The sequence below is a fragment of the Geotrypetes seraphini genome, chromosome 1 (genome assembly GCF_902459505.1).
Source record: "Geotrypetes seraphini chromosome 1, aGeoSer1.1, whole genome shotgun sequence".
Taxonomy (NCBI): Eukaryota; Metazoa; Chordata; class Amphibia; order Gymnophiona; family Dermophiidae; genus Geotrypetes; species Geotrypetes seraphini.
Window position 1 is genome coordinate 238226745 of NC_047084.1, and position 23852 is coordinate 238250596.

The 23852-nt window shown below is 42.6% G+C and overlaps 1 protein-coding gene across 5 annotated transcripts in view; it reads left to right on the forward strand.

Moving 5' to 3' along the window:
* The window catches only part of CCDC149 (coiled-coil domain containing 149), a 120244-nt gene that overhangs the window by 45967 nt on the left and 50425 nt on the right, over positions 1–23852 (forward strand). For all 5 annotated transcript variants that reach the window (XM_033948369.1, XM_033948333.1, XM_033948343.1 and 2 more), the window contains 3 exons: positions 2730–2902; positions 5088–5160; positions 19210–19294. In XM_033948369.1, coding sequence (XP_033804260.1) covers positions 2730–2902; positions 5088–5160; positions 19210–19294 — 331 coding nt within the window. The remainder of the gene's footprint in view (positions 1–2729; positions 2903–5087; positions 5161–19209; positions 19295–23852) is intronic.

A 23852-nucleotide genomic window follows, 5' to 3' on the forward strand; every position in this document is an offset into this window, starting at 1 on the left:
TACACCTCTAGACCACCAGGGATCATCAGAACATAGGTACGGCGGACAGGGCAGGGAGGGGAGGCAGGGTTCAGAACCTGGGAGGGGGGGAAGGAAGGAAGGAAGGTGGCTGGGTGTAGTGTCTGACAAGGGATGGAGTGAAGGTAGCGCTGGGTATAGATCTGGGCAGGGCACTTGAATATTAAGTCGCCTGACTTATATTTAAGTCAACCATTTTTCCTCCTTTTTGGGGGGAAAATGGGGGGTTCAACTTATATTCAAGTCTATACAGTTCATAGAAATGTGTGTTTTGTTGTTTTTTTTAGCATATGCCACTCAACTTGTGGCAGTAATACCACAGGACTACCTCTTGGTGTCAAGTGGTACCATTTTGAACTCTGCTCCCCCCCACTACTCACCAGACCCCCACTAGACCCCCTGATGGGAGTTAAGGAGGGTTCAGGCAATGACCCTTAAACAGATAGCAAGTCCAACTTAGGGTCTACTCTCCTTGGGTTACTGCAAGTTCTCTGCTGCAGCAATGTAAAATGAAATAGACCATATGGTACTGAGGTATCACAGGGTTACTGAGTTATATAGTAAATTTTGCTGTGGTAAAAATGTGATTCATTTTACCACAGCTTAATAAGTACCCATCTAAGAGTTAATAAAGTAGCAAAAGATCACATTCAATCTGAATGTGGTAGACTCTTTTTATTTATTTAAAAAATGTATATACCATTTACAGAATACAAACACAAAAACTTAGCAATAAACATCACAATGCAAAATCTTTTTTTTTTTTATTTAAAGAATTTTCAATATTATATTACAAGAATATGGAAAAAAAGGACAAAGAATAATCATTCTCATATATCAATAGGCAATTCCATCTAGCCCACAATTATAAGAGAAAAGTGTTCAAATATTTAGGAAAATCCATCAAGAAAAATCATAGGACATTAGTCTGAAAATTCACCAAGCACTATAAGTAAAATTATAACCTCTAATTTAAAGTCAGAACAAACAGTTCAAATCTCATCTCTCATTAGCCTGAAGAAATGATTCCAGTTTTGTTTGGATCCAAAAAAAACCATAATCCTTATTTTGTACCTGTAGCAAACGTGCAGGGAAATTTAAGGAAAAAGGTGGTTTTAATGCAAGAAAAGCCTTCCTCCTGAGCTTCGTAGGTCTAGTCACATCAGGAAAAGTCAAAATCTTATCACCACAAAACTTTGCCTCCTTATTTTTAAAATACAGTTTCATAATCAAAACTTTATCTGATTCACTTACAGAAGTTTTTTTTTGGTTTTTTTTTTAAATTCTTTATTCATTTTCAGACTTACAATAAGTGTGACAATATATCCAAACAAATTAACAATAAATATATCACTTAATAATCATCAATGGTACAAATAATATGCTCTTATCTCCTACCCTTCCCTATCATATAATCAAATACCTTGTACAATATGTAATAATAAAATTACCCCCCTCACAATTGAACTTGTAAATTTAAGGGAAACAATGCCATCTAATCAGTACAATACTTTGTTAATGGCTCCCACACATCTTGAAATTCCTGAAACATCCCTGCTGTATTGCAGAAGTTACTGATAGAGTGGACCTAGCTTGTATCGCATCCTGTGAATCTTCCAAGAAATCAGTAAGGTTAAGATCCATAGAAACAAGCTGGTCCACTCCTTGTTCCGTTGTCAATTTTCTCTTTTGAGGCATGTAATAATAAGAATTAGAAAAAAGCACAATGCAAAATCTTAAAAACAACTACTCTTAAAATAAACCACAGTGTCACTAAAAACCTTGGACATTTCACAAAAATGCTGTAACAAACAATTGCCTTTTCAATAATTTTTAAAATCTTAACTGCTCAGAACACAGCCGTAACTGTCCCACCAATGCATTCCATAGCTTAATACACTTCTCCCTCCGTATTCGCGGTTTCAGCAATTGCGGTTTCAATTATTCACGTTTTTTAGCTTGCTGGCTCTTCCCCCCCCCCCCCCAAATTACATCAGCTTGCATAGAGAAATCACTGATTCCAGGCATTTACAGAGAAAATCGCTAATTTCCAGCACTTTCTTCACCGTGTTTTGCCTCTCCTTTAGGAACAGGCCAGGTCTCCAACCATGTTATTCACGGAAAACAGTGAATAACCTATGAAAAAGTTATTTGTGGTTTTTCTGTATTTGCGGTGCTGTTAATCCTCTATCACAGCGAATACGGAGGAAGAAGTGTATCTGCAATACAAAAATACAGCGGCTATGGTTTCAGCATGTCTACCTCACACATTATTGGTTCCAACAACTTGATTTTCAGATCTCAAAAGTTCTATTAGGCTGATAAGGTACCACCACACTAGTAAAGTGCCATGGTGCTTGGTGGTAGACAGCTTGAGGAATTACAGCAATCACTTTATGGGCTCCTTTTACAAAGGTGCATTAGGGCCTAAACGCGCGGAATAGCGTGCGCTAAAATGCTGTGCGTGTTAGCGCTACCACCTCCTCTTGAACAGGCAGTAGCGCGCTACTAATCCGGTGTGTGCGCGCGAAAAACGTTAGCGCACCTTTTGGAAAAGGAGCCCTATGTTGGACTGAAAATGCAATGGGTAGCCAATGCAGTTTCTTCAAAACGGGTGTAATATTCAGGGATAGGCCTCCTGTTGCCTGCTGTGGTGAATATTCTTACCTGCTATACGTCCACATAAATTGTGGTGCTTTGTTTTGCAACAGGTAGAAGCACTGGAGCATGATCTGCAGGCATCTGTGGATGAGCTTCAAGATGTTAAACAAGAACGTACTTTTTACCAAGACAAGGCTGACCGACTCAACCAGGAACTCAACCACATCTTGGGAGGACACGAGAAACGCATTATTGATGTGGATGCCTTGTGCATGGAAAACAGGTTGGTGGTGGCTGAGGCGCTAGTGCTTAGCCTAATAGCTCTCTGAAGACTTTCAAAGCAAAGAATATTTAGGAAACTGAAAGAAATAAAATCTCTTCCTACCGTTCGTTTGTAACCTAGAGCTTTAATAATAAAACATTGATAAAAATAGAATCTTTATATTGAGCTTCTTTCTGGGGGGGGGGGATAGTGCTTGAGGGGGACGTACCTGAAGAAACAACAGGGGGTCCCTCCTGCAGGGTGCTGATGCTGGAGGGGTGGGGGGGGGGTACTGTGGAGTCCTGGTTACTGATAAATATTGGGGGCTTGTTACTAATGTTGGGAGCCATTTTTGATATTTGTACTGATGGGGGAGCATTCTGTGTATTGGGGTGTTTATTAGATGCTTGCTTCACATTTGTAGTCCCTGATATTTATATTCTGGTTTGTATATTTTCACACTACAAAACTTTCAATAAACATTTATTGATAAAAAAAAAAATAAAACATTGATAGACTTTACAAAGTAGTTGAGAAATCTTAAAGACCTTGGAGTTTGCTTAGATATCATCTTTTTATGACTCCAGCAATTGTCCAGTTTAATTCTCTTTAAATACTTTTTTGTATGTCGTTATTGAACAGTTCATTTGCATGAGGGCTTATGCATTAGGGCTACCAGATTTTCCAGAACTAAAATTTGGCCCCATTCCGCCCCCAGCCCTGCCACCCTCAACCTGTTCACTTGTCGGGAGGGCATCTGGTATGACGCGATGACATCACATGCATGCGCGCATGATGTCACCGCGTTGCAACCGCGCATATGCAGATGCCGTCCTGACGTCGCTGGTAGCTTTTCAAAACCTGGACAAAGTGCCAGGTTTTGAAAAGCCGTCCGGACATGTCCACTAAAAGGAGGACATGTCTGGGGGAATCCAGATGTCTAGTAACCCTACTTATGCATGATTCAGTTCTGAAGAGACATTGGGCTTGATGCACAGAACTCTGGCAACCTGGTAGAAAACACCAGGTTGGGGGTGATTTTCATTTTCTGAGTGATGCTGAACATGATCAGCTTGCAAATTATATGCATACTGTGTTGAGTATCACGGTGAAAAGGGGAGAAACTGCCCGACACCTGCACACAAGAGCTGAGTGGTAGGCGCAGCTCTTTTGCACAGGCCCAGGGCTGTGATTGCTGGAGCTCCAGAGGTAAGCAGCAGCAAGGGTAAAAAAGAAAAACAAATCTTCCAGCTACAGCTTAAGGCTTTTTTTCTTTTTTTTTATTCCATGGCAATTTTAGACGCGGCTGTTAGGCCTGGGACATACACAACACATACACATCGGAATTTAAAATTCAAGCAAGCTGCTCCTTCCAGAGAAGTCACCGACTGCTCCAGATTTCCTGGAAAAGTTTTCATGGTAAAAGTTAGACATTCTTTGCTGTGCATTACATGGAGTGCTCATTTTAACACTATTGAGCTCCTTGTAATGCATTTGCATAGGATTCTCGGTGGCTGCCACAGTGATCTCCCAATAACCCAGTGCCTGTAGCAATTCATTTCTGCTGCTGGCGCCATCCCCAAAGACTTTCCTCTGCACGTCCTGCCTGACAGGAAACAGGAAGTGAGGTCACTAAGGGCAGAACATGGTAGAAGAGGGCCTTCGGGATCGATGCCAGCAGCAGAAATGAATTGCTGTAGGCACCAGAGTTCTTATAGGGATACTGGAGAAGGACAGGATAGAAAGATAGGAGGGCAGATGTTGGGACTTTACAGAGGGGAGAGGGCTGCTGGGTGAGTTTGAGCCAAACATGGATGGGCCTGTGCCCACCCAGACTACTCGTAGCTACGCGACCGTGATCAAATATGGGGTAAATATTGGAGATTCGGGGAGGGATATGTTAAATAATAGGTTATTTTTGTGTATATTGCTTGGGGAAAAAAAGATGTAATGTTTATTGTAGCATTTCCTCATATAAGGTCCTATTTACTAAAGCTTAGCATGCACTAACAGACATTAATGTGCACTGTTACATGTTCCATAGGTATAAAATAAGATGAACAGCATTTAATATTTCAAAGTTAGTGAGTGACCTGGAGGGAGAGGGACAGGAAGCGTTGATACTTTCCCCATAAGTGCATGGGGTTGGGTATTAAAATGTATCTGGGTAAAATATTTCACTTTTGAATGGTTTAATATTTTATAGGTACTTGCAAGAGAGACTGAAGCAATTGCAAGAGGAAATCGGTCTACTGAAAAGTAATATTGTCAAATACAAGGTAAAGTTCATAAAATTCAGCGTCAAGCTTTATAAAAACTTAAGGCTCGATATCAGTTGGCAGCGATCAGCATTTTGCTGACCACTGCTGTCATTAAACCTGGAAATTCAACGCTGGACCATGTCACTGGCATTGAATTTCCAGGTCTGAAAACTGGCTAACACATAACTGGTTAAGTCTGATATTCAGCTCTTAACCAGCTGAGTACTGGTTGACAAGTCAATGAAGCCATCGCGGTGACAGTGAAAAGGGCGAACAGAATGCTAGGAATGATTAAGGGGATCACGAACAGATTGGAAAAAGGTTATCATGCCGCTGTACCGGGCTTTGGTGCGCCCCCCCACCTGGAATACTGCGTCCAGCACTGGTCAACGTACATGAAGAAGGACACAGTACTACTTGAAAGGGTCCAGAGAAGAGCGACTAAAATGGTTAAGGGGCTGGAGGAGACTGAGAGGTAACATGATCGAAACATTCAAGATAATGAAGGGAATAGACTTAGTAGATAAAAGACAGGTTGTTCACCCTGTCCAAGGTAGAGAGAAAGAGAGGGCACTCTCTAAAGTTAAAAGGGGATAGATTCCGTACAAACATAAAGAAGTTCTTCTTCACCCAGAGAGTAGTAGAAAACTGGAATGCTTTTCCAGAGGCTGTTATAGGGGAAAACACCCTCCAGGGATTCAAGACAAAGATAAGTTCCTGCTGAACCAGAACGTACACAGGTAAGGCTAGTCTCAGTTAGAGCACTGGTCATTGACCTAAGTGCCGCCACGTGAGAGGACTGCTGGGCACGATGGACCACTGGTCTGACCCAGCAGCGGCAATTCTTATGTATAAAGATAGGACTGACTTTTTAAGTGGTCCTAGTTATGCGGTTAACCTGGCTTTTAAGTGCTGAATATCGGCACTTAGCTGGACAAGTGTAAACTCTGTCCCTGAACACCCCCAAAGTAGCTGGTTTTCAGTTCAGTGCCACTGAAAATCAACAGTTAGCCCTAAACAGGCGATTTAACCAGCCAGGAGCCATTTCTGTTCAGATAAATCACTTTGTCTATTGACCCCCTTAGAGTTTATGTAAGTCATCCAAAAGGCATTTGTTTAATTGTGTCTAGTCAGCTACCACTACATTCATGGGGGGGTGGTTCTTTTTAGGAAAGATGGAGAATATGGATGCAATTTTGTATTAGGGTACCAACATTTAGGTCCCCCAATAACGTTGATAGGGAGCCTATTCTTTGAGAATACTTGTTGCACACATTCTGCAAATCTGTTCCAGTTGGCAGCCTTAGTCTAAACGTAGGCACGCATATTTATGAAAGTTCTATGACTCACAGAAATGTTAGCAACTAAATGCAACATTTACATGCCTTAACATTCAGAAATCTGCAAGTTGCATATATACTATAAATGATGACTCTGTCTGTGCCTTGTCTATACACCTCTCTCTATGAATTAAGTGCAAAGCCATTTCATTGTTTACATGCATAAGTGTGCTTTTAACTGCATGAATGCCAATATTCTATAAATATAAGTGCAGAAAAGGTCCTAAAATTTAGGTGACCTGTTTATAGAATGAGGGGTTATGTGTAGGGGCTCCTTCAGTGTACCCATTCTGCTGTGCAACAGCTGAATCTCACAGTGATATTACTACTACTATTTAATATTAAAATAGCGCTGATAGGCATACGCAGCGTTGTACAACATCATATTTAAGGGATGGTCCCTATTCAGTAGAGCTTATAATCTAAATTAACAGACAACAGGAAAAGTAGGGGCTTAGGGAGTTTCTCGGAGGGCTTAAGGTGAGGAGGGTTCTCTCTGTATCCCATTATAATGGCCACATTGATCAGCTAGGAAGGGATTTGTTATTTCTCATCTGAGCAATGCTTCCTCTATACTTCCATCCATGTGGGATGACTTTGACTCTCTAGTTTATTTAATATTCAAGGGGAGGGACTAATTCATCTATCTATGACTGGTGAGAAAAATATCCATTTTTTAAATTCTGCAACTTGCCCATCGAATCTGAAAAATTCTAAGGGTAAATATTCTAAGGCTTGGTTGGGATCTGCATAGATAAGAAAGTAAGAAGAAAAAAAAAACACACCAATAATTTGGAAGGTAGAACAGCTGAATTAGTCTACATCAGGGGTGCCCAATACGTCGATCGCGATCGACAGGTTGCTCGCTCAGGCAACCCCCAGTCAATCGCAGAGCGGCTTCCCTTCTCTTCCCTCTGAAACCGGAAGTTATGTCAGGGAGGGGGCGGGGGAGAAGGGAAGCCGGCATGCACATGTTAGAGCCCCGTTCGCAGGCTAAAGCGGGAGACAGGTCAGTGAAGCTTGCGATTTGCTCTTCTTGCTGCCAGGTCCTGCCTACTTTTTGTTTCCTCAAAGGCAGGACCCGGCAGCATTTCTCCCAATAGGTCGATCTTGGGCCGATCAGCCTTCCTCTCCCCGACGTCAATTCTGCCGTCGGAGAGGAAGTTCTGGCCAGCGGAACTTCCTCTCCAACGGCAGAATTGTCGTCGGGGAGAGGAATGCTGGTGGGCCCGAAGCAGGGAGAGCTTGGCCGGCGGCCTGTTATCCGATGGCAGTGGCAGTGGCTTGGGGGAGGGCAGGGAGGGAGAAAGAGGGCAGGCAGGGAGACAGAAGGAAAGAAGAGAAACAGAAAAAAAGAAAGGGGGCATGAATAGAGAAAGAAAGAGAGGGCAGGGAGAGAGGAAGAAAACATTGGGGGGGGGGGGAATGAGGTCAGGAGGAGAGGAAGCATACAGGCTAAAAGAAGGGAAGAAAGATTAGATGAACAGTCAGAAGAAGAAAGTGCAACCAGAGCCTCATGAAATCACCAGACAAGGTAGGAAAAATGATTTTATTTTAAATTTAGTGATCAAAATGGATCTGAATTTATATCTGCTGTCTATGTTTTACACTGTGGTCCCCTTTTACTAAACCGCAATAGAGGTTTTTAGCGCAGGGAGCCTATGAGCGTCGAGAGCAGCGCTGGGCATTCAGCGCAGCTCCCTGCGTTAAAAACTGCTATCGTGGTTTAGTAAAAAGGGAGGGGGGTATTTGTCTGTTTTTGTGTGGTTGTTAGTGAGGTGACAGTGCATAGAGTCATCTGCTTTGACCTCTTTGAAAAACCCTGGAATAGGAATGATGATTAACATTTTCTATGCGTACAGTGTGCTTTGTGTTTTTTTTAAAATTTTATTGTTGGTAGATCATTTTGACTTGGTCATTTTAAAAGTAGCTCGCGGGGGGGACGTCACGTGCTCGCTTACAAGATGGCCGCGTAGCGCCCTCGCTCCGTCTCGAGCCTCACCGAGAATCAAAAATTAACCCTCAAGGACCACGTTTTCAGGTCAGCTTTTACTGCCCGCCGGCTGCGGAATGTCCACCAAACCTAATAAGCCCGATCCTACCCCTCAACCGGGTCCGCAGACGGCGCATCCGGCGTCGAAAAGATCAAAACATGAACCGCCCTCCCCGATCAAGGCCGCCGCGCCTGGCGCCGCGGCGCAGGGCGACTCAATCTCCCACGATCTCCACGTGCTAAAGGATTTAATGCAGGAAAACTTAGCCGCTACAGCGGACATCAAAAATGAAATCGGGGGCATTCTTACCCAATTAAAACAACAAAATGCACGCATAGATTTAGCTGAAGAAAGGCTAGCGACGCATGATTCGCAGTATATGGAAATACAACGTGACTTTCGCAAACTATCTGTACTGCAACGTGACATTGAGGACCTTTCTAACAGAATGCGTCGTAGTAACATCCGTATTATTGGCATCCCAGAATCATCAGAAGGTGCTGATCTCATGTCTTTCCTGCTCTCTTTCATACCTTCTAACTTAAAGCTGCAATTTGACCCCCCGCTTGAAATTGAACGAGCGCACAGGGTCCCGTCAGGTCCGCCGCTGCCAACCAAACCCCCAAGACCTATAATCATAAAATTGCTGCGTTATACTCAAGCTCTACAAATTCTGCAAGCAGCTAAATCTTCTCCTGCAATATTCCTAGATGGTAAAAAGATTTTACTGGTCCCTGACCTGGCCAAAACAACAGCACAAAAGAGAAAAGCCTTTCTGGCCATGAGACCTCAACTCAAAAACATAGGAGCCCAATACGGGTTATTTTATCCTGCGAGGATGAAGGTCACTTACCATAACATCACAAAGAATTTTGATGATCCAGCCGACCTTCAAACTTTTCTGGATCACACTGTAGGAGCTATGACCTGACCTTTCTCCATGGACTGCAAGTTAACCTAATGTTCGTGAGGTTTAAATATTACTTTCTGTGATTCACACTTGGCTCGAGTAGAGGGCCAGCTGAGCACCTCTTGTTAGCATGGGGTCCCATCTCTGGATCTATATCTATTTTTTGATCCGGTCCTCTGATTGTCTGAATCATCCTTTTTCTTTTTCATCTTTGCCCTCTTTTTTTATATACTGGGTCTTGCATAAGTTCAATGCATGGTATTCCTGCTCTCATTCAAGTCCTATCCTAAGATGTACAATACTCAGCTGTAATCTTCCAAATCTCAGTGCTGGAACCATCCAATCAACGGCTTATTAATGGTTAAACTACATATTGTTTCACTGAACGTCAAAGGTATTAGCAGCCCTATTAAAAGAAAAAAAATTCTTCATTACCTTAAACACCTCGAAGCAGACATTTGTCTTCTGCAAGAATCACACATCAGCGCGGAAGAAGCTAACAAACTTACCGGAGGGTGGGTTAAATATTGTTTTGCTGCCCCGGCTTCAGGTAAGAAAAATGGGGTCATCACCCTAATAAAGAAATCTCTTAACTTTCAACTTCAATCTCACAAATTTGACCCTTCGGGTAGATGGTCATTCCTGGAGGGCTCCATAGCTGGAAGACCGATAAAACTGTTCAACGTATATGCCCCTAACGCAGATGACCCCTCTTTCTTTCAATCTTTCCAGACGTTGTGCCATTCCTCTTTAGCTACAGACACTATTTTTGCAGGTGATTTCAACTTCCCTTTGGATCCCTTCATCGACCGCTCATCTAATTGCCGTCCAGCAAAACTTCGAGTCAGAGCTTCCGTCAAAAATTTAATGGATTCATTTGGCTGGTCAGATATTTGGAGAATACTACACCCATCTTCCAAGGATTTCACCTTCTACTCAGCACCCCACCAATCCTACTCCAGAATTGACTATATACTTGGTTCTAAAGATTTATTAAACATTGTTTCTTCATCACGCATACATGACATCACCATTTCAGACCATGCGGCCGTCTCCTATCATCTTAATTGGACTGCGTCATCCTCATTCAGGCAATGGAGATTTAATAACTTTTTATTACATGATGAATCTTTCATTGCACATATCAAAGAAGAATCACAATCATTCTTTGATACCAACATTTCTTCAGTCAATGACTTCTCCATAGTTTGGGAAACTTACAAAGCTTGGTTACGAGGAAAAGTCATAAGCTTCTCAGCTTTTCAATTGAAACAAAAAAAATCTAAATTACGTCTTCTTGAAACTGACATCCATTCCTTTGAATCACAACTATATAACCAGTACGATCCTGAACTATACAAAAAGTTGCAACAACTCAAATTCCAGTATAATGAACTCTTCAGTTCAATGGCCTCAGCTTCCTTGTTCCGAAGATCAACCACATACTATGCTGCTTCTAACAAATCAGGCCATCTTCTTGCTTTATACCTGAAAGGCAAAAGGCTAAAAAATCACATCACTCACATCAAAACCAATTCTGGTCATATACATCATTCAACAAAAGACATCTTAGAAGACTTTCGTAAATTTTATGAAGACCTCTACACCTCGGACTTCTCCTCATCCTCCTCATCTTCTATTCAGGACTTTCTTCATACTTTGGATCTACCGACGTTGACTGACCAGCAGTGCCACTCTTTGCAGTCCCCTATTTCCGCTGAGGAAGTCACCCGTGCCATCTCATCTCTACCCTCAGCTAAGGCACCAGGACCAGATGGAATATCTTCAGAATTTTACAAATCATTTTCAGCCCTGCTATCTCCTCATTTACTTTCATACTACCAGAGTATTCAGGAACATCCGACAACTCTGCATAGATTCCTTGATGCGAACATTATAGTTCTACCAAAACCGAACAGAGATCCTGATCTGGTGAAGAACTATAGACCTATATCTCTATTGAATTTGGACTATAAAATTTACTCTAAGATATTGGTTTTTCGTTTAGAAAAGGTTATGTCTTGTCTGATCCATAGAGATCAAGTGGGTTTTCTAAAAGGTCGATACGGCGCAGACAACACTAGACTCTTATGTCATGTTCTCCACTCCTCTCGATCGCTCACTCAATCCTCAGTTCTTGTCTCTCTAGACGCTGAAAAAGCGTTCGATAGGGTGGAGTGGAAATATCTATTTGCTGTCCTTTCAAGATTTGGTTTTCCCCCATCCCTTATTCATATGATCTCTCTTCTCTATAACTCTCCCACTGCCAAACTTATTGTTAATGATGAGGCGTCTGCACCATTTACCTTACACAGAGGCACTCGTCAAGGATGCCCTATGTCCCCGCTCTTATTTAATCTGGCTCTAGAACCCCTTCTTGCGGCCATCCGCCTTTCCCCTGATATTAAAGGTATCTCCATTGCATCAATAGAAATAAAAATTTCAGCCTATGCAGATGATGTCCTTCTATATCTTTCTGAACCTGAACATTCGCTTCCCGCTTTAATACGATTAATCTCATCATTCTCCTCATTTTCAGGATATAAAATCAATTGGGACAAATCCGAGCTCATGCCCCTTCATAACTGTAGTCCCTCACTCAAACAAGTAACTCAACCCTTTACATGGGTCACCACTGGTATCAAATATTTAGGTTTAGTATTTGACAAAGATATTGGTTCCTCACATCAACTAATATCCTCCAAGATCTTAGAGCAAGTTAAGAACTCGCTTGCCTCATGGTCACCTTTACACCTTTCTTGGTGGGGTCGTTTAGACACCATAAAAATGATGATAGTTCCCAAAATCACGTATATCTTCAACATGTTTCCTATATTATTTCCATCTTCTATATACAAACAACTTGAGAACATGCTTCTCCATTTCTTATGGAATGAAAAACCCCATAGAATTTCACTCCAGAAACTAAAAACTCCTCGCTCATCTGGCGGAGTTAACTTCCCAGACCTTCTCCTATACCACAAAGCCTTTATATTGAGACAAGGTGCAGAATGGCTTTCTAACCCTACATCTTCTGATATCCCTAATTGGCTGCGTTTAGAATCTTCCATCACACATCCTTTCCCCCTACTCCGTCTTATGGGAACTCACAACTTTCCACCTGTCAAACATAATCCTATATTACATAATTCACACAAGGTTCTAACTAATCTCGACTCTATGATGGAGATTCCTTGGCATAAATCAGCTTTGTGCCCCCTCTGGTTTAATAAATCTTTACTGATAGATAAGAAACTCTTCTCATGGCCCTCCTGGTCTCAACATCATCACGTATGGGATGTGGGTTCAGTATGTCATTCAGACAAGACATTATTCACCTTTCAGGAAATGATGAACTCTTTTTCCCTTAATGAATCTAACTTTCTTCGTTGGTTACAGCTCAGATCAGCTATTAAAAAATCAGGTATTCTCTCTTCACTCTCTCTCTGCTCACCTACCTTATACACGTACTCACAGAAATTCCTAGCCTCGGGTCATACAGCATCTCATTTCTATAAATTACTTAAATCCCTCTCTCCCAATCACTTATCAGTTCTACAATCAACTTGGGAGCAGGATATAGGGATATCTATATCTGATGACGCTTGGGCCTCAATTTTTACTTCTATATTTAAAACATCTAGATCTGCCTCAACACTACAGAATATGTTCTTCTTTCTACACAGAGCACAATGGACTCCTATCAAATCTAATAAGATTGATGCATCATATTCTAAAAATTGTTGGTCTTGTAAAACTGAAGTAGGTTCCTTACATCATCTACTATTTTCCTGTCCACTGATCCAAACATTCTGGCATTCAGTCTGGAACACAATATGCTCAATTTTCAACATAAACATAGTTCTTTCATATCAAATGCTCCTCCTAAAGTCCTTTGCACTTAATCATTTAATCTTAGACAATGATTTCTATTTAATGGATTTGTTAATTACTCTAGCCATAAAAATCCTTTTATCAACATGGAAAGATTTATCTAAGGCCTCCCATTCACAATGGTGGAACCTAGTATGCTCAACATATAGAATGGAGGCTTACCTAGCAAAATCAATCAATATGCTGCCCCGTTTCCATTCCAGATGGAATCTACTAAAGATCTACTTATTTCCTAATGACAATTGATTACCATGTTCTCAGTATACACTATTTTCTTTTATTAGTTTAATTTAATTTATTTCTCTGTTTCCAGGATGATTCATTCTCTTCACCAGTGGATAGGTGTTACAGTTTATTGAGATGTTTTGATGTAACACCATTATTATGCTGTTATTAATTCAACATAATTTTTGTTCATTGTATTTTATACCTTGTCATAGTTGTAATCTATGCATTCTCAATGATTATTGCACTAGTGATGTCCACTGAGTGCTTTTCTGTTTTCTATATAAAAAATTTTCAATAAAAATACCTTGACTAAAAAAAAAAAAAAAGTAGCTCGCAAGCCCAAAAGGTGTGGGCACCCCTCGTCTACATGTATGTTTAGATTCCTAAAAACATGCACATACATTCACTATACATTTAACTACAGTAAAAAGTGATATAATAATAATAATAATAACAGTTTATATACCGCAGGACTGTGAAGTTCTATGCGGTTTACAATGATTAGAAATGTTACAGATTGAGTGAATAAACAAAGTTACAGATTGAATGAATAAATATCCCAGGGTCATTTCAGAAGTGTGATTGAAACAGCATTAGAGCTGGAGATACTAATGGTTTTCTACTATTTTAAGAACAGAGTCCAACAGAAAAGTAACCCACCAAAAAACCAACACACAGAAACATGATGCTGTGTCTGGTTTGAAACTCTAACGGCCTCTTTTACAAAGCCGCACTAATGGCCCCAAAGCCCAAAGAGATTTAAAGGGCTTCGGGGCTGATGCCACGTGGCTTTGTAAAAGAGGCTGTAAATTTTAACTTATTGTGGACCTCACATAATAAATTGATTGTTCATTTACTCTCCTGGCTCTTCATTGGAGTTCCATTGTCTAATCCCACTTTCTTCTGTGTGTTTCTACTATTTTAAGCCTGGCAAAAATGCTTAATTGCAAAGAATGTGCATGCATACTTTGTACATTAATTTTGAAACAGTTTAAAGCATGCATGTACTTCTTATCCTTGTAACAGTAGGGGTGAGCATGGAAAATATTTGCATTTCTATTATGTGTGCTTTTTTTATTTTCTAGTTTTAGTTTTGTGTCATTTTAGCATGTGCAAAAACAACAAAAGTGAAGGAAAACAGTTAAGTACTTTAATTATATATTGGCTTATTTCTGTTCCTAATGAATTTCATTTCCATGGCCACTTAGTTCCACTCAGACCAGGTGTGTTCAGTTCTACTGTGGTGCTTTTTTTGGCTTAGTGTATCTCTGACTATAATGAGCATATTTTTTTTTGCCTTTACTTACTCAAATAGGCATCAGAGGCATAAGAACATTTCCAAGCAAACAGATGTGCAGCACCTTTCTTAGTATCTTTGCCCATAATCCTTAATGTGCTGTGAATGATCCCTCTGCCTGTTACTGGAGTGACATGTGTTGTGATGCATTAGAAAACGACCCTTCTATTCCTTTTTACATATTGCTTTAATTCATTTAGGTATCATTTACATAGATGGTGCTCTTATCTGTAAAGTTAGGAATTTCTATGAAATATTTTGCATGCTTCTCTACTCTCCACTCCTTCCTTCCCTCCTTAGTCCTCCCTACCCTATTCTAACCCCTTCCTCTGTAATGTCGCCTAGAGCTTATATAGGTATGTGTGACGCACAAATGGATGAAATAAATAAAATAAAACCATATTTTCGCATATATAAGTCACACCCTTGTATAAGCTAAAAATTGTTCATGGAAATTTGTGCAAGTGCCCCATCACATTTCCTCCTGTATAGACATAGCAGACGTAAATTCTCAAAACTGACACATTTCAATTCAGTAGTCCCATAGAACAGTGGTATATCAAATCCCATTAACCCCCTTACTAAACTAAAAAGAAATAATTTATTTTGCTTTGTTGTCTGGTGATTTTATCTTTCTAATCATCTCATTCCACATCTCTGGTTCTGCTTCCCTGTGCTCTATCTATTAACTCTTTCTTTTTTTCTCCTCTTTATTTCCTGCCCTATATTTGTCTTTAACAATCAACTTTTCTTTCATTTCTGTTCCTCCTTTTCAAATCTGTCTAGTTCTGTCTCTTTTCTTTTCCCTGTCATTCATGGGCACGATAATCTCCCTTTCCTTTTCCTTCCTTTACATGGGTACCCTCTCTTCCCTTCTATCTTCCCTCCCCTCCCTCTCCCCACCACTCCATGCTCACCATTTCTCTTCTTCCCTCCTCTCTGTCTCCATTTCCCTTGTTTTTCTCATCCCTGTTTCCATAATCTGGCCCTCTCAAACATTACTTTCCTCCCCATCCGCACCTCTTTCTCTCAGCAAATCTTCCTGTGTTCCTACCCTCTCCCTCTCTCCCCATGATCGGGTATCTTCCTCCCTTCCCATGATTGGGTATCTCTCTCTCTCTCTCCTTCCCTCCCTCTGTAGTCAGGCATCTCTATCCTTTCATCCTCAATCCCTCCCTCCCCCATGGTCAAGTGTCTCTTTCCTTCCTCCCTCCCTTCTTTCCCCCTGTGGTCGGGTATCTCTTTCCTTCCTTCTTTCCTCCCTCCCCCCGGTCAGATCTTTTTTCTCGTTCTCTTTCTCCCTTCCTCTCTGCCCTGGCCAAGTATCTCTCTCTCTCTCTTTCTTCCCTCCCTCCCTCTTCCCCGTGGTTGGGTCGGGTCTCTATCTCTTTCTTCCCTTTCTCCCTCTAACCTTTCATAGCTTGCCGGCAGTGCTAGCAATTAAAGTAGTTTTATAAGCATAGGACTGGATAATGAACGTTTTTCACCAAAATTTTATAGGTGAGTAAATGTGAACGCCTCAGTCCCACCACTCCACCGCCGTTCTATCTTACAACTGCGGGAAGAATTACGTGGCAAACTTTCCTCATTGGCTGTTCTGCATTCACCAATTTTAAAAATTCTATATGACTTTTTATATAGCGCTTTATTAAATAATTTTTTCTTTTTTATGCTTTTCTGTATACATTTAATAATGCTTAAATGCACTTATCTTTGCATCCGCCAAAACCTGGGAGCCAGACCCGACATGTTTCGCGCTGTGGCGCTGTATCAAGGGTCTCCCGGGTGGCTGCTGTCATCCGACTCCATAAGAAAGATCTTGTGGAGTCGGATGACAGCAGCCACCCGGGAGACCCTTGATACAGCGCCACAGCGCGAAACATGTCGGGTCTGGCTCCCAGGTTTTGGCGGATGATCTTGTGGAGTCGGATGACAGCAGCCACCCGGGAGACCCTCGATACAGCGCCACAGCGCAAAACATGTCGGGTCTGGCTCCCAGGTTTTGGCGGATGCAAAGATAAGTGCATTTAAGCATTATTAAATGTATACAGAAAAGCATAAAAAAGAAAAAAATATTTAATAAAGCGCTATATAAAAAGTCATATAGAATTTTTAAAATTGGTGAATGCAGAACAGCCAATGAGGAAAGTTTGCCACGTAATTCTTCCCGCAGTTGTAAGATAGAACGGCGGTGGAGTGGTGGTTACTCACCTATAAAATTTTGGTGAAAAACGTTCATTATCCAGTCCTATGCTTATAAAATTATTGAAAACTGTTGGACAGATATAAAGGCAAGGTATTAACAGCCGAACTTATATAGAGCAATTAAAGTAGAGCATTGCCAGCAGACCAGCCGGCTCCAGTCTGTTATGGTCTCTTCAGTCCCTGCTTCGCTGGAACAGGAAGTTAAATCAGTGGATCCAATGTAGCAGGGACTGAAGAGACCATGAGAGACTGGAACCAGCTAATGCTCTACTTTAATTGCTAGCACCGTCGGCAGGCTATGTAAGGTTAGAGGGATATAGTGAACCACAGCGGTGGCAGCATCAGGTGGGCAGCGGTACTGGCTGCAGGTGGAGGCATGGCTGCTTTTCTAGGAGGTCAGCGGCAGTAAGGACATCGGTGGCAATGACAAGAGAGGCAGCTCTCATCATGGCTCTTAAGTCAACGTTTCTCTGACGTTGTTTTCTGCCTGAATTCACTTCCAGCAAAGCACACTGGAAATGATATCAGTTAGATGAAGTATGCCAAAACTGGGAAGGAAAGTAGGCCTGACCACGTTAATCTTGTTAAAATATTTTTTAGCATCATTAAACAATGAACACGTTAATCACTTTATTAATGCATTGTTTACCTTTGGAAATACTGACCACTACACCAATGATTTTATGGTTGGAATACTAAAAGGGAACTTTAAAACAATCCAAGAACATAAAACCTTTGAAATCAAAATGATGAGATATTCTGACACCTACTAGACAGGTCTTAACAGAGATCTGGGCTTTCTTTCCCACTATAAAGATATTTAAAACTACTCTGCCACCTTTCTGTCTCCTTCCCACCCCTTCCTTTTCCTATCCCTGAAATGCTTTCATGTTTTCTTATATATATTGATATTTGTCAGCATTTACTTATTTCTAAAGAAAAAGGGTTACCTTAAAAAACTCATCATAAAATGCATTGAATTAGTCCAATAAAAAAGGTTATCACCTTATTCCCTTTGAGGTTCATAATAGAAAAGGAAATATTTCTAAAAACCTGCCTAAATCGGCACTTGGACAATCAAAAGGACAGGTTGTCCAAGTGCTGATAATCGAAATGGGTTTTAGACGTATCTAAAAGCAACTTAGGCCTTTTCCCTGCCACTGTACGCCCAAAGTGAAAAGGGTGTTTTTGAAGGAGTGGTTAGGGCGGGAGATAGGCGGGATGTGGGCCGACCTAGACTTAGTCTTCCTGCAGCGCTAATCGAAAGTTTGAAACTTCCTAGACGGAACTTTATACGTTGTGATTTAGGCGATTTAAAAACAGGTCTAAGTGCCCAAAAGGTATCAAAAGTGACCAGATAACAACTGCAGGGACAAAGTACAGACCCCCACACACTCCCCCAATGATCACTGACCCCCCACCACCAAAAAAATCGGAATAAAAAAGTACATACCTGCCTCCAGAACATCAGCACCTGGCTTAGGAAAGCCTAGAAGAGCTTTCACAGAGGTGGCTTAAGTTGTTCTGGGGGGGGGGGGGGTGCTAGTGAACTATAGAGAATAGGACCTTTGCGGGGATGGGGCAGAGACGTTTTTAAAAAAATTTCAGTCTTAGTAGTTTGCTAGTCCACAAAATAATTTGTCTTTTTTCCAAGCTTAAGACTTCTTCCCAACAGAATATACACCTTTTTGTACATCTCCGGTTCTTTGTGTGTGGCATATTTGCTGCTATGTTCTAGGAGACTTTGTGTATCTCTGTGGTTCTCCTTAATGTTTTTTTTACAACTCAGGGAAGTGGAGAACGTGACCTGTTCTCATATCAGCGCTTTCAGTTGATGTTCCCTTAGCTTTCTTTGTGTACGTGTGAAAACTAAAACTTTGCTGCAACGAGACATCCTTGATCTAACCACAATGACAATTGAATTTGTTATAGGTATTTTTTCAAAGATTATTCTATATAACTTGTTAATCAACCTCTTTAAAGATCTTTATATGTAAAGCTAAAGGTCAAGGTGATATACAAATATCCCATTGTTTATTATTTGCTTTTGCTATACAGTATATCTAAATTTTCTCCTTCTCCTAAAAGAAAAGACAGGATGTATTTTTTTTTAAAAAGATTATAAACTGTTCTTATAATGCAAACTTTTCAAGAAAAGATTACGCTTTACTTAAAATATTGATTGAATCTTTTCTTCAGAATGCCTTGGAGAGACGGAAGAATTCCAAAACAAACAGCAAGTCGAATAGCAGTGCCCTCACTGGGGTGCTTTCTGCAAAACAAGGTACTCCCTTCAGTCACATGTCACAGGAGTTCATTAGGGCTTTTCACTGACAGGGCTCTGATGCTTCCACAGGATTTAAAGAGCAGATGAAAATGTTCTTCTCAGTTTAATTGTTGAACTGACTAATAGCGTGATCCTGTCTTGAGTGTCATCATCTTGCAGTAAAATCCTTTTCCCTACTTGGCAACATTTAGCAATACTATTTGTTTTTATTTTCTAAACCCCTTCGATGCAAAGACTAAAATAGCTGCAAAGTTGAACAAAGAAGTACTGGTGTCTAAGAAGCAGTGGCAGGGATTAAGGGATCCAATTACTAAGCTATGTTAAAATTAGATGCAAATGTCCAATTTTAAGACAGGCATTAGCTGGGATTTTGAAATTTGAACCACAAAACTCTTTAGTAAGTCTTACATAACACTAAGAACATAAGAATTGCCGCTGCTGGGTCAGACCAGTGGTCCATCGTGCTCAGCAGTCCACTCCTGCGGCGGCCCTTAGGTCAAAGACCAGTGTCCTAACTGAATCTAACCTTACCTGCGTACGTTCTGGTTCAGCAGGAACTTGTCTAACTTTGTCTTGAATCCCTGGAGGGTGTTTTCCCCTGTAACAGACCTCCGGAAGAGCGTTCCAGTTTTTTACCACTCTCTGGGTGAAGAAGAACTTCCTTACCTTTGTATGGAATCTATCCCCTTTTACCTTTAGAGAGTGCCCTCTCGTTCTCTCTACCTTGGAGAAGGTGAACAACCTGTCTTTATCTACTAAGTCTATTCCCTTCATTATCTTGAATGTTTCGATCATGTCCCCTCTCAGTCTTCTCTTTTCAAGGGAGAAGAGGCCCAGTTTCTCTAATCTCTCACTGTATGGCAACTCCTCCAGCCCCTTAACCATTTGGGTCACTCTTCTCTGGACCCTCTGGAGTACTACCATGTCCTTCATGTACATCAACCAGTGCTGGATGCAGTATTCCAGGTGGGGGCGTACCATGGCCCGGTACAGCGGCATGATAACCTTTTCTGATCTGTTCGTGATCCCCTTCTTAATCATTCCTAGCATTCTGTTCGCCCTTTTGCCACCGCCGCGCATTGCGCAGACGACTTCATTGATTGTCGACCAGTACTCCCAAGTATCTTTCCTGGGGGGGTCTCTCCAAGTACTGCATCGGATATCCTGTATTTGTGTATAAGATTTTTCTTACCGACATGCATCACCTTACACATCCATGTTAAACCTCATTTGCCATGTCGCGGCCCATTTCTCGAGCGTGTTTATGTCACATTGCAGGTCTTCGCAATCCTTCTGTGTCCTCGCTACTCTGAATAACTTTGTATCATCTGCAGATTTAATCACCTCACTCGTACCAATTTCCAGGTCGTTTATAAATATGTTGAAGAGCATGGGTCCAAGCACTGAACCCTGCGGCACTCCATTCGTGACGCTTTTCCTGTCCGAGTATTGTCCATTTACCCCCACTCTCCGTTTCCTATCCGCCAACCAGTTTTTAATCCACGTGAGTATTTCACCCTCAATTCCATGGCTCGCAATTTTTCAAAGTAGTCGTTCATGCGGGACCTTGTCGAACGCCTTCTGAAAGTCCAGATATACAATGTCGACCGTGTCACCCTGGTCTATCTGCCTGTTTACTCCCTCGAAGAAGTGCAACAAATTTGTCCTTTGCTGAAGCCGTGTTGCCTGGTCTTCGTCAGACTGTGTCCGTCTAGATGATCAATGATGCGGTCCTTTATCAGCGCCTCTACCATCTTTCCGGTTTTATCATGGCTATTAATATGAGTGTGTGTATATGACCAACAGCAGTAATGCTAATCCACCCCTCTCCCCCTTGTTTAAAATGACCCATCCGTGGTCTAATCATTCATTTCTATCTGTCTAGCACAGGGCTAACCCAAGGGTATCGGCCACCCTGAGTGATCCTTCAGTTGTGTTATTCCCCATAGACCCCCTTCACCTCAAACCCCCCCCCATCACTACAGTTAGTCAGCTTTTCATCTTCCCTTCCCTACCATCAGCGCATGTCCAGCATTTCAGTCTCACACGCCTTCCTTAACTTAAGGACCACTCAGCGATTTAAAATACCATTTCTATCCTCTCAAGAAGTATGGCGGAAGAGGATGCCTGATTTTAAGGCCAAATGGGATAGACATGTGGGATCTATTCACAGAGAATATAATAAAACCATAAGCGCGCATGCACACTTAAGGTTTCGTGTTCCCTGCCGCCGTGTTTTCTGATCCCTGGCCAAATTCTATTTTAGAACACGGCGGCAGGGAACACTCTGGCCACTCCCCTGCTCCCGCCCTCACTCACCAACTCTCCCTGCTTGTGTCCTGGCCGCCCCAATTGCCCTACGTGGCCGTATTCGGTGGCTTGATGCGATGCAGAGCGCCGCTGGCGGCAGCTGATGAAGAAGGGCTTCAAGCCACTAAAGACTCTACCCAAAGCGCAGCAGAGGATCGGGCGCTGTTTCCTTGAGGATCACGGCCGGCTGTACCAAACTTCGCAGGCCGCACAGCACCTCAGTAGAAAGTTTCCTCTGACGTACGCAATCGCGTTAGAGGGAACGTGCTACTGAAGTGCAGAGCGGCCTGCGAGGTTCGCAAAAGCCGGCCGCGATGCTCATAGGCTACATGCTGGACCGGGGGAGCAGGTAAGGGGTGCTGCTGACCGGGGGAGCAGGGAAGAGGGACCAGGGAAGCAAGGAAGAGGTGCTGTTGACCGGGGGAGCAGAGAAGAGGAACCGGGGGAGCAGGGAAGAGGTGCTGCTGACCGGGGAAGCAGGGAAGAGGTGCTGCTGACCTGGGAAGCAGGGAAGAGGGACCGGGGGAATAGGGAAGAGGGCTGCTGACCGGGGAAGCAGGGAAGAGATGCTGCTGACCGGGGAAGCAGGGAAGAGGAACCGGGGGAGTAGGGAAGAGGAGCTGCTGGCTGGGGAAGCAGGGAAGAGGTGCTGCTGACCGGGGAAGCAGGGAAGAGGAACCGGGGGAGCAGGGAAGAGGTGCTGCTGTCCGGGGAAGCAGGGAAGAGGGACCGGGGAGCAGGGAAGAGGTGCTGCTGACCGGGGGAGCAGGGAAGAGGAACCGGAGGAGCAGGGAAGAGGTGCTGCTGTCCGGGGGAGCGGGGAAGAGGAACCGGGGGAGCAGGGAAGAGGTGCTGCTGTCCGGGGAAGCAGGGAAGAGGTGCTGCTGACTGGGGAAGTAGGGAAGAGGAACCGGGGGAGCAGGGAAGAGGTTCTGCTGACTGGGGAAGCAGGGAAGAGGAACCGTGGGAGTAGGGAAGAGGTGCTGCTGACCGGGGGATCAGGGAAGAGGAACTGGGGGAGCAGGGAAGAGGTGCTGCTGACTGGGGAAGCAGGGAAGAGGAACCGTGGGAGTAGGGAAGAGGTGCTGCTGACTGGGGGATCAGGGAAAAGGAACCGGGGGAGCAGGGAAGAGGTGCTGTTGGACCATGGGGGGGGGGGGTTAAAATGGGTTTGGAGCTGGGGCTGAAAATAGGGGACATGTGAGAGAAGGAGGCTTTACTAGCACCCGTTAATGTAACGGGCTTAAACACTAGTATACTATAAAGTCTTCCCAGCAACATCCTCATGTTCCAAGTTACTGGAGTTCCCATCAGTGTCCTCCCTAGCCCATCCTATACTGAATTGCCATATAAGGGACACAGTCACAGACCATGCAAGTCTACCCAACATTGGCTTTAGCTCTACAACATATACCATTTCTTTTCTAATTAGAGATCTTCTGTGTTTATCCCACATTTTTAAAAAATTCCGTCACTGTTTTCCTTTCCACCACCTCCCTTGAGAGAGCATTCCAGGCATCCACCATCCTCTCGGTGTAAAATAATTTCCTAACATTACTCCTAAATCTACCTCCCCGCAGCCTCAACTTATGCCCTCTAGTTTTACCATTTTCCCTTCTCTGGAAAAGATTTGGTCCCATATTAATACCTTTCAAGTATTTAAACATCTCCATCCTATCTCCTCTGTCCTTCCTCTCCTCCAGAGTATACAGGACAAGGGGACCTGCTTCTAAAGGCTATGGAGATAAGCAATTCCCATTATGAGTCCAAACCTCGTGTCTTAGGTAGAGCAGCAACTACTGGGCGAGGAAACCCAAAATGTCACCTCAGTGCCCGTCATAGAGAAAATGAACAGTGCATAAGGGATACAGGAGGTTTTCTGAGAAGATTGAGGCTTAAAGCTACCAAGATGCCATGAATGGGGATATGAGCATGTGGGAAGAAACTATATAGTGTAGCTAATCCTGGTGTCCCATGCAGTAGACAATGAGTTCCTTAAGCACCTGTTCTTTTCACAGCTGTTGAAATTCCAGGACTGCAGGATATTCTCCAGTACTATGCAAAAGGTTCTTTGTTAATCTCAAGTACTGGACTTTTAGGAGTCATTTAGTTGCATTCTAAGGTCTTTTGTTAGACCGAATGAGCAAGGGGCCATTTAGTCTATTTGCAGACATTCCCCATGGTCAGTGTTGTTTAATATAATATCCCAGAACACTTTGCTTGCACTCTGGACAAAGCCAGCGCA